This window comes from Mobula hypostoma, chromosome 7 (genome assembly GCF_963921235.1).
Source record: "Mobula hypostoma chromosome 7, sMobHyp1.1, whole genome shotgun sequence".
NCBI classification, from domain to species: domain Eukaryota; kingdom Metazoa; phylum Chordata; class Chondrichthyes; order Myliobatiformes; family Myliobatidae; genus Mobula; species Mobula hypostoma.
This window is the reverse complement of record NC_086103.1, coordinates 135,176,797-135,190,867: the sequence shown is the minus strand read 5'-3', so window position 1 is coordinate 135,190,867 and position 14,071 is coordinate 135,176,797. Positions and strand designations below refer to the sequence as shown.

The following is a 14,071-nucleotide window of genomic DNA, read 5'->3' as shown; positions in this document are numbered from 1 at the left end:
ACTCACTAATTTTTTCAAACTGATTTATGTACTATCAATATTGTGGTAGCAGTTTTGAAACTAACCAACATCACTCTCAAGTCAATCTCACTTGCAGAATTACTCATTTCACTGATGGCCATGATGCACTGTCTGGCTAATTTGCTTTCAAAAATCAATTAAACATATTAATACATTGTGTAATGTGCTAAAAGCCAATGGAGCAGAGTAGCACTTTTTCCAACTGCAACCATGTGTTGGTGGGGATTTTTTATTTGTGTGCCATACTCCGCCACAGCCTCAGTGACCACTTTTTTTTTTCAAGTGGTTGTCTTGGAGGAAAGATTCTGTGAGCGGTCCCCTACGACCTTCTCACGGTGCAGTGTTTTTTTTTAATAAGTCTGAGTTGCGAGCTCGACACTCAACCCGGCACGGATGGAAAGCGTGCCCGGGAGCAGCCCGACTGGGTTCGAACTCGGGACCCTTCGCTCCGGGGTCTGGCGCTGATGTCACTGCACCACCAGCCAGCCCAAGGTGGGGATATTGGGGTTTATTTGAAAGCGATGCTAAAGAAACTCTCAAGCAATTCTATTGCTCGATATTCAATGACCAAACCTCATGAAACAGTCACTTTGCATTCAAAGACCAATAGACCACTGTTCTTTCAATCATTTTCTACTTTACAACTCTTCAAATTTCTCTCAAATGCGTCAAAGAATAAATTTATTGGATGAGACAGTCTCTGAAAATCAGAGAACTTTAAACTTATTTAAACTGATGTAAATAATTTTTAAAAATAAAATTAACTGAAACATTATTAATTAAAAAGGATAAATTAAAGGAAAGAAGCAGCAGCCTTCCTTCCCATGTTTCTAATAATACACATTGAAGTCAATGGGTTCATGAATCCTGCACCAGATGTTTCCCTCATGTATTCTTGCAGTATCGCAGCAAGACTGGGCTCCACCATCAGACTCCGACTGAGAAGCATCTTAACCTCACATGCCAAGATGAGAGTTGGTAACTCTCCAGGGTTTTCTACCTGGGCAATCTAGCAATGGAAGAAAATGATAGGCAGGATGCCACTAATCTGAATACCCATGGTTGACAGCACATATGTGAAAGTCCCAGATTCATTGTCGTTTCAAGTGGCTAAGACCTACAATTATGGTTGGAACTGTCAGTTTCAGCAGTGAGATCTTGTCCAATGAAGCTATATTTAAACTATTGGTGAATTTAAAATGCAACTCTGCTGATCCAAGCTGCATCTGATTTTACTTAGTTCATTCAATAATTTTATTGTAAGATTAAAATCTGGTATTATAGCTCACATTAGACACATCCAGTCAGGATGGCATCATGCTGTGGTCTCTGTTGAAGTCATGGCTCAGATTTAGCTGTTTTCTTGAGTTTGTATGGATGGTTTTGGGGATAGAGAGAGGAGTTAGGGGACAGGTTAGGGTTTAGGGACAGTGATGTGGGGGAATTAGAGGTCAGATTAGGGTTTAGGAACTAGGATGTGAAGGAGTTAGAAGTCAGGCAGAAGTGTAAGCCTTTGCTCTGCCCTCCGCATTCGAGGCCCAGCGATGTGGATGTGTGATGAATGACAGCTAAAATCGAGGCCTCTGCTCCTCACTCGAAGGCCAGCAATATGGACATGGGACAAGGGACATCCAGAGTCTTGGCCTCCGCTCGAAGGCCAACAATATGATGTGTGATTAAAGACACCTGTGGATGTTGGACTGGAAAATGCTGTGGACTAGGACTAGAAAGGACAGTGGGTCCCGGGATTGGATGTCGGTGCAACCATGGGGCACAAGAGACAATGACTCTCTAGGTACACGTGTTCACGGGCGAGTCCGGAATTTGAGGCCTGGAGGTTGGGATCCCGTCGTCAGCTAGTCTTAGGATTGATACCGAAGATCAAAGCCTGAAGGTTGATCAAAAGTCAGAAAGTTGAAGACTGATGGCTAAAGCCTTGGGCCAGAAGCCCACAGTGGATTTTTGAGGCCTGTTGTCCACTGGAGGCCCTGTTATGTTTTGTTGTCTACTCTTCATTGCATCTAGCTTATTGGTTTATAACTGTCCCACTGAACATTCTCCTGTGAATGGTGAGCATTGAAAATTCAATTCTGTCATCAACAAAAGTGCAAAAGAGATCAATTAAGGTGAGGAATGCACAGTAACGTTCCTCTCCTGAGCTCAGCAAAAGTGAGTTAAGTGGGCTTAAACACTGACAACGGAAGGAATCAGACAGCTCACCACGTCAAGAAACGGGCCTTTCATTCACCCAATGACACACTGGTAAAAATCAACTGGAGCGCAGTATAGTCAATGCTAAGCAAAGGCATAAAATAGCAATTCCCAGAGAAACACGCATGGAATTTGGCTACACACCCCTATATAAGAGATGAAATTGCCTTAACTCCACAAAAAGTGACCTTTTGACTTATTCAGTCTCATCAAGCCAGTGGACCAAATTTTAAAGGGATTGAATCATGCAATATAATCCCCTAAACACTGGTTAAAAAATTCCTTTTGTAAGAAAATAGTATTTGATTTATTAAGTCTCTGCAAAACCATGGCCAGATTTTCACTTCTAAATTCTGTAAAGCAGAGTGTGCTGGCAGGTTTGCAAGGGTCAGGATTATGCGTCTCATATCAATGGTATTTTAACAATTCTGCACCAGCTAAACTACCTAGTTATTGTGAAGAACTTTCAAAACTTGCAGCTTGGAGGAGACTATGTAACAGAAAAGGTCAAATTCCAGAGTAACAATCGATCCGCAGGGGCTATCTTTATCAGACTCTGCCAAACCATGGGAGGAGAGTGTGCAGGATTCTGCTTTGTTTTAGTAAGAGTTCCTTCCTAAAACATACTTTTGAGAGGTTTTTAAGAACAGCACTGATAGGCAGAAATTATCGACATCACCCTTTGAGGTGGAATAAATTTGAGATGAAGGTAGTTGACTTGAAACATTGGAGACGGAATAAGTAAGACCAGCTTTATGACAGACTTGAAAGGCAGTTTATTAAATAGGTGAGAATTGATCCCCACCCAGGCTCAGCAAAATGACAATCTGTCTGATCAGATTTAAACAAAAATGCCATGTTTTTAACTATCCAAAAGAGTTCAGCTGGCTTACTAATTTTAAATAGTTTTGTAAAATCAAGCACATTACTGTAGGACTAATCCTGTAAGGATGATAATCAGTCATTGGATACAAGTTAGAATTCCGGCTGAATCGGAGCTACAAATTGGGTATGGTTTTTAAACTTACTTTTACCAATCAGTAAACACGAGGAAATCTGCAGATGCTGGAAATTCAAGCAACACACATAAAAATTGCTGGTGAACGCAGCAGGCCAGGCAGCATCTATAGGAAGAGGTACATTCGACGTTTCGGGCCGAGACCCTTCGTCAGGACGTCAATTTTTATGTGTGTTGCTTTTCCAATCCGTGCCTGCTAGGTCCAAATTTCCTGGATTGTACTGACACAAATTATGCCAAAAATTATTGTGGCTTCTGCACCACTTGCTGACAGGATATGTTCTATTCCTATGCTATTAATTTCACTCAGTTGGCACATTTGTTAGTGAAAAAAATATCTGTAACACATCTTTCTTTCTCATGGTTTCCACATCCGATGCATTTCAGACTGGCATGCATCACACAGGCTTGTCAATAGAAAGTGGGCAAAAGTGACTATTGGAAAGACCAAGAGTGGGTCGGACTGTGCTGTGATGGTCGGCATACTTCGATTGCTTGTTGATACCGATATCTAAAATTTTCATATCTTAAAGTGTTTACATCTAGTTATATCGCTGCAGCTATAAAAAAGGCAGGACAGTGACTATACCTCATTAGGAGTTTGAAGAGATTTGGTACATCAACAAAAACACTCAAAAACTTCTATAGATGTACCGTGGAGAGCATTCTGACAGGCTGCATCACTGTCTGGTATTGGGCGGGTGGTGCTACTACACAGGGCCAAAAGAAGCTGCAGAGGGTCCTAAATTTAGTTGGCTCCATCTTGGGTACCAGCCTACAAAGTACCCAGAACATCTTCAAGGCGCGGTGACTCGGAAAGGAATGTCCATTATGAAGGACCCCCAGCACCCAGGGAATGCCCTTTTCTCACTGTTACCGTCAGGAAGGAGGTACAGGAGCCTGAAGGCACACACTCAGTGATTCAAGAACAGCTTCTTCCCCTCTGCCATCTGATTCCTAAATGGACATTGAATCCATGAACACTACCTCACTTTTTTAATATATATTTCTGTTTTTGCATGATTTTTAATCTATTCAATATACATATATTGTAATTGATTTACTTATTTAATTTTACTTTTTTTCTTCTATATTATGTTTTGCATTGAACTGCTGCTGCTAACAAATTTCACAATACATGCTGGTGATAATAAACCTGATGCTGATTCTGATATGCAGTTTAAGCCTACTTTTCAAATGATAAATTCAAAATTAACATGAGCATCTATAGCAGGAATAACTACAGCTTATGGGGTTCTAACAGTGTTGAAAACAACATACGTAAATTTGTACATGGAGAGAATATGGAGGATTCTGTAGAAACATCTTTGCAGGCATTTTTCAGAGGCTTTAGGAGCCTGCTTTTCTTTCTTTTCAAATCTTTTTATTGTTATATTATACAGAAAAAATAACATGCGTACATAGAAGTAACAACACATACAATGCCTCAAAAAAACATTATTTTGAAGATTGAAATAAAAATTCTGTGATAACAAAAAAAACCTACTAAGCAGAAAAGTGGGAGAAAAAGAAAGAACCCATTAGGTGTACAACCCCAGAGTCATGTGTCATACAAAAAGCTTCTCAAAATAAACATCAAACTGCCAGCAAGAAAAAAATATATAGTAAAAAAAATTTACAATTAGATCATGGAAAAACTATATCAATTAACTCAAATGATAATAACGAGCAAATGACCCCCATCTTTTCTCAAAATCAATACAGTTTCAAAGGTTCGACTTCTAATTTTCTCCAAACTAAGACACAGCATCACTTGAGAGAACCATTGTGACAAAGTGGGAGCTGATGTATCCTTCTACTTCAACAAAATGGCCCTCCTAGCTATCAATGTAACAAATGCAATAATATGTTGGTCAGACACAGAAATACCATGAATATTTTGAGGAATTGTTCCAAAAAACACAATTAATTTACTAGGTTGTAAATTAATTTTAAGTGCTTTAGAAATTGTTGAAAAAACCGACTTCCAGAACTGTTCCAGTATAGAACAAGACCAAAACATATGTGTCAGTGTAGCTATCTCAGTTAGGAGCCTGCTGTAGGTAGTCCATACCTCAGAAGCACAGAGACCAAAGGTATCCCCAGTAGTGTCTGAACCTGAAGAGTTAGGTGAGGGGGAACGGAGGGCTCAGAGAATTAGGAGACCACCAGATAGGCGAGCCTATGTAGCATCGGGAGAAGAGAGTGTGGCCCCTACCGTTTTGGGGAGCTATGCACTGCCTTTTACACCTGGGTTGGACTTGCAGGAAGGGTTGGCGAATTATCTCAACGTCACACGGACATGACTAAATTTAGTGGGGGGGGGGAGAGTGTAAAGCTCTGTAAGGTTTCACTGCTAATGTAATGGTTTCTCTGTAATGTTTCACTGCTAATGTAATTATTTCTCTGTAGCAGCAGTGTTTGGGTTATGACTAGAGATAATGGGGGCTTTGGTATTTGTGCCATCCAATGAGAGGCCTGTTTTTCTTTCTTATGTGCCCAAGAGAAGGTTTTGTGATCTTTTGTTCAGCGGAAGATGGAGAGAGAAGATGCCAGAACGAGGGAAGTCTTAGACTGCAGAACGGAGTGGACTTGGAGTGGGGTCGGGGGTCGATGGCACTGGGGAAAATCGATGAAGAATGAACAGACGGGAAAACCGTGAGCTCCAACGTTGTGCATTGGACTGTTTCATGAGAATGGGCCCTTTCTCTTTTTTGTTTTCTTTACTAACCCTACAGTCAAATTAAGAATCCTAACACTCAATCATTTAATTGCATATAGTGTACTGTTTGCAATTCCGTGGTACTGATTTGTAACAGGGGAACACATCACGCAGTATCCACCCAAACAAGATTTCCCAAGTTTGGCCGGGCCGGAGGCTGTCTCCCCCTAGAGCAAGAGGCTAGCTGAACCTGAGGCTTACACAAGGAACAACAAGCACCTCTCACAAAACAACCTCTGACATCAGTGTCCTACTTCAGTGGTTGGTAAGCTGATGGAGAAGATCCTGAGAGGCAGGATTTATGAACATTTGGAGAGGCATAATATGATTAGGAATAGTCAGCATGTCTTTGTCAAGGGCAGGTCGTGCCTTACGAGCCTGATTGAATTTTTTGAGGATGTGACTAAACACATTGATGAAGGCAGAGCCGTAGATGTAGTGTGTATGGATTTTAGCAAGGCATTTGATAAGGTACCCCATGCAAGGCTTATTGAGAAAGTAAGGAGGTGTGGGATCCAAGGGGACATTGATTTGTGGATCCAGAACTGGCTTGCCCACAAAAGGCAAAGGGTGGTTGTAGACAGGTCATATTCTGCATGGAGGCCAGTGACCAGTGGTGTACCTCAGGGACACCTACTCTTTGTGATTTTTATAAATGACCTGGATGAGGAAGTGGAGGGATGGGTTAGTAAATTTGCTGATGACACAAAGGTTGGGGGTGTTGTGGATAGTGTGGAGGGCTGTCAGAATTTACAACAGGATATTGATAGGATGCAAAACTGGGCTGAGAAGTGGCAGATGGAGTTCACCCCAGATAAGTGTGAGGTGGTTCATTTTGGTAGGTCAAGTATGATGGCAGAATATAGCATTAATGATTAGACTCTTGGCAGTGTGGAGGATCAGAGGAATCTTGGGGTCTGACTCTATAGGACACTCAAAGCAGCTGCACAGGTTGACTCTGTGGTTAAGAAGGCATACGGTGCATTGCCCTTCATCAATCGTGGGATTGAGTTTAAGAGCCGAGAGGTAATGTTGCAGCTCTATAGGACTCTGGTCAGACCCCATCTGGAGTACTGTGCTCAGTTCTGGTCACCTCAATACAGAAAGGATGTGGAATCCATAGGAAGGGTGCAGAGGAGATTTACAAGGATGTTGCCTGGATTGGGGAGCATGCCTTATGAACTTGGCCTTTTTTCCTTGGAGCGATGAAGGATGAGAGGTGACCTGACAGGGGTGTACAAGATAATGAGAGGCATTGATCGTGTGGATAGTCAGAGGCTTTTCCCCAGGGCTGAATTGGCTAGCACGAGAGGGCATAGTTTTAAGGCGCTTGGAAGTAGGTACAGAGGAGATGTCAGGGGTAAGTTTTTTTTTTTACGCAGAGAGTGGTGAGCGCGTGGAATGGGCTGCCAACGACAGTGGTGGAGACGGAAACGATAGAGTCTTTTAAGAAACTCCTGGATGGCTACATGGAGCTTAGAAAAATAGAGGGCTATGGGTAAAGCCTAGGTAGTTCTGAGGTTGGGACATGTTCAGCACAGCTCTGTGGGCCGAAGGGCCTGTATTGTGCTGCAGGTTTCTATGCTTCTATTAGTGTACGATTCATTCACTAATGCCTTAGGATGGCAATAGTGGTTTTGCCAAAGATACAAAATTTGAGTTCGACTTCATAAAAGCCAGCTACTGGAAACAGTGGGAAACTGCAAGTCTGGGTGTTGCCGTTTCATTCATGAACATTGACATCTTTCATAATGAAGCCACTCCTTCAACAAACCACTTTCGATTGATTATTTTCACCACTAGCAAAATATAGCTGTGTCCCCAATTATCAAGCTTATCTGAACAGTGCTTCCCAAGTCAAGAATCACACAGAGCTGCATCAATACGGGAAAACTGCTGACAATCTGACTTATATTTATATTATTTATTCTTTTCAACACTGAGTAAGAAAAATAACCATCAGATCAAAGCTTCAAATAGATGGTTCACAGTCTTCTAAACAAGTAATAAATGCAGCTTTACAAGGGTATTGCACATCTTGAGATGTTTTTAAAATAAATTTTAAGTACTATCTTTGCAAGATTTACTGACAATTATTTAACTCAATGGGATTTTGTGCTGAAATGAGTGAAGGAAAGCCATCATTTACTGCCATTCCCCTGAACTACCCATGAAAAGGTGAGATACTTTCTTGAACGTGCACTCATGCATCTGTGCTGCATGACCAACCGTTTCTGAGGCTGACGTGAGGACGCTACTTCACAAGGCCAGTGTCAGGTGCATGATCCTATCTGGCATTCTGAAGCATCATCTCCACAGGACTGCTTGGCTAATCAGAGATGACTATTTTTCACTTTGACTGAGTACAATCTCACCACTTTTGAGCAGATCTGCACAATGTGTATTCTTAATATCTGTGGGGATGCACTTTAGTATTCAATTGGTCATTTAGACAAGCTGCACCTTCTAACAGGAGAAGTTCGATATTGCTCCTTTGATGATTAATTTGAGAAAGATGCTCAAGCCCTCACAACAAGCTTCTGTCAGCATGTAACACACTCACAAACAGCCATGTCAACAGCAGGCAAGCTATGAATTCAGAAATTGCAAAGACCATGTAAGCTTCTCAAAATCTCAAACTGAATTGAAAAGTTATGCAGGAGTAGAAAACTGACAATGTACAGGCGTTGGCGTGATAGAAACAAATGGAACATTAAAGTCATGGTACTGCTTTCTTACTAATATTTCAGCACTAGTTAGAGTCACTGCACAGCTTTTGCTATAGCACTGACAAACCTCCTGATACAAAATTCTCACACACACACACACACACACACACACACACATTTTGGCCCTTCTGGCAGCACCAGCAACATCCAATTTAACCCTAGCCCAACCCTGGGACAACTTACAATGAAATCAGAGCACTTGGAGCAAACCCACACATTCCACAGGGAGGACATACAAACTGCTTACAGAAAATGCTGGGATTGAACTTAGGATCCTGGCGCCCCAAGCTGTAACTGTGTTGTGCTAATCACTACGCTGGCATAGTGCCCTTGAGTTCCACTCAGTCAAATAAATCTGGTGGAGAAAATTTCGGGAAACTCTGCCATCTCAAATAGAATCCAAACCACATAAGCAGCTACTCCGCACATGAGATAACACCCACAACACAATGACAAAAGTTTACTAGTATTTGATGGCTTAGTTTTACCACTTGTGGCCACTTTGTTAGGTGCCCTTTGTATCTAATAAACTGGCCATTAAGTGTATGTTCACGGTCTTCTGCTGCTACAGCCCATCCACTTCAAGGTTAGACGTGCTGTGTGTTAAAGAGATGCTCTTCTGCACACCACTGTTGTAACATGTGGTTACTTGAGTTACTGTTGCCTTCCTGTCACCTTGAACCTGTCTGGCCATTCTCCTCTGACCTCTCTCATTAACAAGTCATTTTTGCCCACAGACCTACCACTCACTAGATTTTTAATTTGTTTTTCCATACCGTTCTTTGTAAACTCCATAGAGACCACTGTGCATGAAAATCCCAGAGGATCAGCAGTTTCTGAGATACTCAAGCTACCTCTTCTGGCACCAGTAATCATTCCACAGTCAAAGTCACTTAGATCATATTTCTTCCCCATTCCGACATTTGGTCTGAACAACAACCAAACCTCCTGACCACGTCTGCATGCTTTTATACATTAAGTTGTTCCCACAACTGGCCGATTAGATATTTGCATTAACAAGCAGATGTACAGGTGTACCTAACAAAGTGGCCACTGAGTGTATGTTTTGTATTGGGAAGCTTTGGTGAAATGGGCAGTTAATTAGCATTAAAAAAAACTAAAGAAACATTAATTACAAATGTTGTTAGTATATAATTTTGTCAATCAACAGTATTGAAGGTAGCATGCTTGCCCTCAAGGGGTAATCATCTTTCTTTGTTGTAGAATAATCAAGTTTTACTTAGAAATCATTTGTGATTAATTAAGCTAGAAACAAGAATGTGACCAAAACTATCCCTTCTGACAATGTAAGGAAAGAGGTATTTCAATTTCAGCTTCACCAAGGGCTTCCACAGTTCCCCTGGGAAACAGAACACTTCTGTTTTGTAGGTTCCCTACCTGTTGTAATGTTGTTCCACAGTTAAGCACCGTTTTCATCTGCAAATAGAACACATTGAAGAAGATCAGAAGAGATCACCCATATTAAAGAGGATTTATGCCCAGCAAGCATGTTTTAAAGACAGATTCTGTCTATAAATTCCTTATTTTCTCTCACAAACGAACTATATTTTCAATGCCATGTAGAAGAAAAATGTTTGAAAGTCTCGGCTTGAATATTATCGACTTCTGATCCCTATGATCAAAGTCCTACCTGCAGGGAAGACTTTGCATAATGTTCTCTTATGTATTGATTTGATGAAGAACAAAGGCCAAGAATTCTACACAATCTTGTTCCTGTTGTCAATATATCATTCCTCGAATTGAAGTGACACTAGCATTCAAAAGTTAGTAAGCAAGCCAAATAAAGGAGCAAAGATTTCTCATATACTTTACAAAGCCAAGATAAAAAGGGGGAGAACTGGAGTCAGACTCCAACATATATTTCAGAAATTCTGTACATATGAACATCAAAAGCTTTAAAGAACTCAGCATTCAGCTTACTGAATGATAACGAGTTCCAATCTATCCTGAGAGAATCAGCAATACCAGAATCAGGTTTGTAGTCAGAGGTATGTTGTGAAATTTGTGTTTTGTGCCATCAGTAGAGTGCAATATGTAAAACTTATTATAAGTTACTATAAATAACAAATAAATATAGTGCTAAAGAGTGAAGTTGTGTTCATTGACTGCTCAGCAATCCAATGGCAGAAGCTACCCTTAAAACATTGGTGTGGCTTCTGCACCTCCTTGCTAATGGTAGTAATGAGAAGAGGGCATGTCCCAGATAGTCAAGGTCCTTACTGATGGATTCGGCCTTCTTGGGGCACTGCCTCCAGAAGATGCCCTTGACGACGGGGAGGGTTGTGCCTGTGATGGAGCTGGCTATGCATAACAACCCTCTTCAGCTTCTTTCAATCCTGCACATTGAAGTCTCTATACTTCATGATGATATAACTGGTCAGAATGCTCTCTACCGTGCACCTATAGAAATTTGCTGGAGTCTTTGGTGACATACCAAATCTCTTCAAACTCCTAATGAAGTATAGCCGCCTCCATGCCTTCATCATGATTGCTTCATTACGTTTGGCCCAAGAATTGACTGACCCCCTCAAAGAGGATGATGTGTGTTCTTCCCACTTTTCCTTCCTTAACTCCACAATCAATTGCTCAGTTTTGCTGACATTGAGTGTAAAGTAGCTGTTGCAACACCACTCTACCTCACTCCTGTATGCCTTCTCATTGTTATCTAAGATTCTGCCAACAGTGGTGCCACCAGCAAGTTTATAGATGGCACCTGAGCTATGCCTTGTCACACAGTCATGAGTATAGAGAGTAGAGCAGTAGACTAAGCACTCATTCTTGATGCATACCTCTGCTGGCTGCCAGTGAGGAGATGTTAGCAGCAAACCACTGAAAGAAATACTGAGACACATGAGCATAAACCTGTTAAAGGAGAATAGAAAGACAGAAAAGTTCAAGGAGTGAATTCCAATGATTACGATCTCAGCAGCTGAAGGCAGAGTTCTGAATGTAACTGAGTCACTAAATGCATGGTTGCTTTGAAAGTGGCCATAATTAGAGATGTGCCAACTTGTGAAGGGTTCCAGGCTGGAAAACAGTTTAGACATGGGATAAGAGAAGGCCACGGATGGAATTAAAAGCACTTATGGAATTAAAACCAGGATAAAAATATTAACAAACTGATTTATCAGGTGCCAGTAAAGATATGGGTGTTGTTTTTTTTGGCACATTAGGACACACGCTGACTTTAAGTTTGCTAAGGGTAGAACACTGGAAGCAAGTGAAAAATGTTTGAGAAAGCCATGTCCAGAGATAAGAAGGCAGAACTGAAAGTAGCAGATGAACCAATACAGGGTCAAGTCAAGCATTTTTATAGAAATGTGAAAAATCTGTCTGGGTGGATATGTGTTAAAAAGTTCAATGCAAGGTAAACTTCGCAAAAATATCTGATTTAAACTCAGACAGTTGCAAGAGAGAGAAACGGGTCAGTGGTTTAAGGATGGTTGTCAGGTGGTGACCAAAGAAAAGAGCTTCAGACTTCTGAATAGTTGGAGAAGTTTATGAACATCCACAACAGGCCAACACATCTGCTTGATGCAAAGCTGTTCGCAAACAAACCAACAACAAGTTAAGTGGTAGAATTTATAAGTCCTTTAACTGTAGCATCTGCCTGCCCATACATATAGTCCTGCAGTAAATTGTTGTCTGACTGATCAATTAAGCAAATAACTTAATGAGAAAAAGAACAACACCTTGAATCAGAACTTTAATTCACAGCAAAACACGAACCTAGAAATTCATCTGTATACTGCAATATTATTAAATGTGACCCAACAGAATTTTATCACAAGTTAAACATGATAGACTGCATTTTCTGGAAGCAAATATTTTATGCAATCTCATAATCCAGTCACACACACGCACATACACAAAGCTGGGCAGATGCAGTGATATCAATCAGCATATGACATACATTTTAATGCACACAGTCATCCAAGCAACGTGAACACATATGCTCATGTAGTTCAAGTGAGTATATGCACAGTCATGTAATTCTTGCAAACATAATACAATTATTCTATATTTGGTCCTGATTTTGGAACCTGAATAAAGGACTTGCATTCCTTCTCAAGTCATCCAATAAACTCTGAAATTTCCCCAGTAAGGTGCCTCTTAAACAATTCTGGTGTTTTGGCTTCCACTAACCTATCTGGAAGCTTAATCAAATATACATCTTTACAAGAAGATTTCTGATTATCACTACTAAAGTTACCTTCAAATATTGTCAATATAAATCCACTAGTCTCATTTACACAGTTCGTTTTAAAGAAGCATTTCCACTTGTTTTATTAAAATGTTCACTTTTTCTCCATCCACGACATTTGTGTACTTCTGTAATACCGACTATCAGACATTGAAATAAAAGCAGAATGGAGTGAATACATTCAATACTTGTGGAAAGAGAAACAGAATTAACATCAATAATAGGAGGGTATATGCAGGCTCCCTTTGGTAGAACTGGGAAGCAGCAAACTGGTAGATTTTCAATGGCAGAGAAGGTGAGGTAAAATACAGGATGCGTAAAATAAAGGGAATATCTTAGAGGAAAACCATATGATTTAATGTGGCAGTTAGAAGTACCTTATATTTCATTGTCTGTGTTATTGCATTACTTTAGCAAGAATGTGGGACATGTCCACAAGCCAAATGATATTACTAGAAAGAGAAAAACTTAATCATAATGACGAGAGATAGCTAGTTCTAACACAGACAGAAAGAGTGAATCTCCTGAAGCTGGCAAATTTGACAAGAAGTCTAGAAAGTTGCAACGTGCCCAGACAGAAGATGAGGTATTGTTCATTAAGGTTGCATTGGGTCTTGTTATATCAGAAAGCCACAGGGAGATGGATCATGCAGGCCAGGGTGGGAGTGTGATGGGGTGTTAAAGGGGCAACTGGAAACTCAGGGATATTGAGCAGACTGAATGCAGGTAGTCAACAAAGCAACCACCCAATCTGCGCTGGGTTTCACCAGTGTGGAGGAGACTTTGCTGTCAGTACTGAAGTGAGAACCAGGCCAGCTCGGTTCCAGTAGAAGGGAAGTCAAAGTTCAGGAGGAAGAAAGTCAATTAAACGACACTTGCATCATCAGAGCAAATGCGACATATGGGGGAAATGGGAAAATGGAATGGAGACCCAAAGGAGACAATGCAAGAGGAAGCCTAGTCTGAGTAGATGTGGAAATCTATGAACTTGTAATTCTTCCATATGGCTCGGATTTCATCTGAAATGGAGGCAGACAGATCTAAAATGAGGAGGGAAGTGTCAGAGGTGAATCATGGGACAGTGAGAGAAAAGGTAAAATTAGCGGCAATATGATGTATGTAGTTGACGGTAAGCCACATACAAC

General features: G+C 40.8%; 1 protein-coding gene across 2 annotated transcripts in view; it reads right to left on the bottom strand.

The window, feature by feature from the left end:
- The window catches only part of LOC134349557 (E3 ubiquitin-protein ligase SH3RF3-like), a 350,296-nt gene that overhangs the window by 170,242 nt on the left and 165,983 nt on the right, over positions 1-14,071 (bottom strand). The window contains exon 2 of one of the 2 annotated variants that reach the window (XM_063054067.1): positions 10,100-10,138. The exons of the other annotated variant lie outside the window; for it this stretch is intronic. Coding sequence (XP_062910137.1) covers positions 10,100-10,138 — 39 coding nt within the window. The remainder of the gene's footprint in view (positions 1-10,099; positions 10,139-14,071) is intronic. 2 annotated transcript variants of the gene reach the window in all.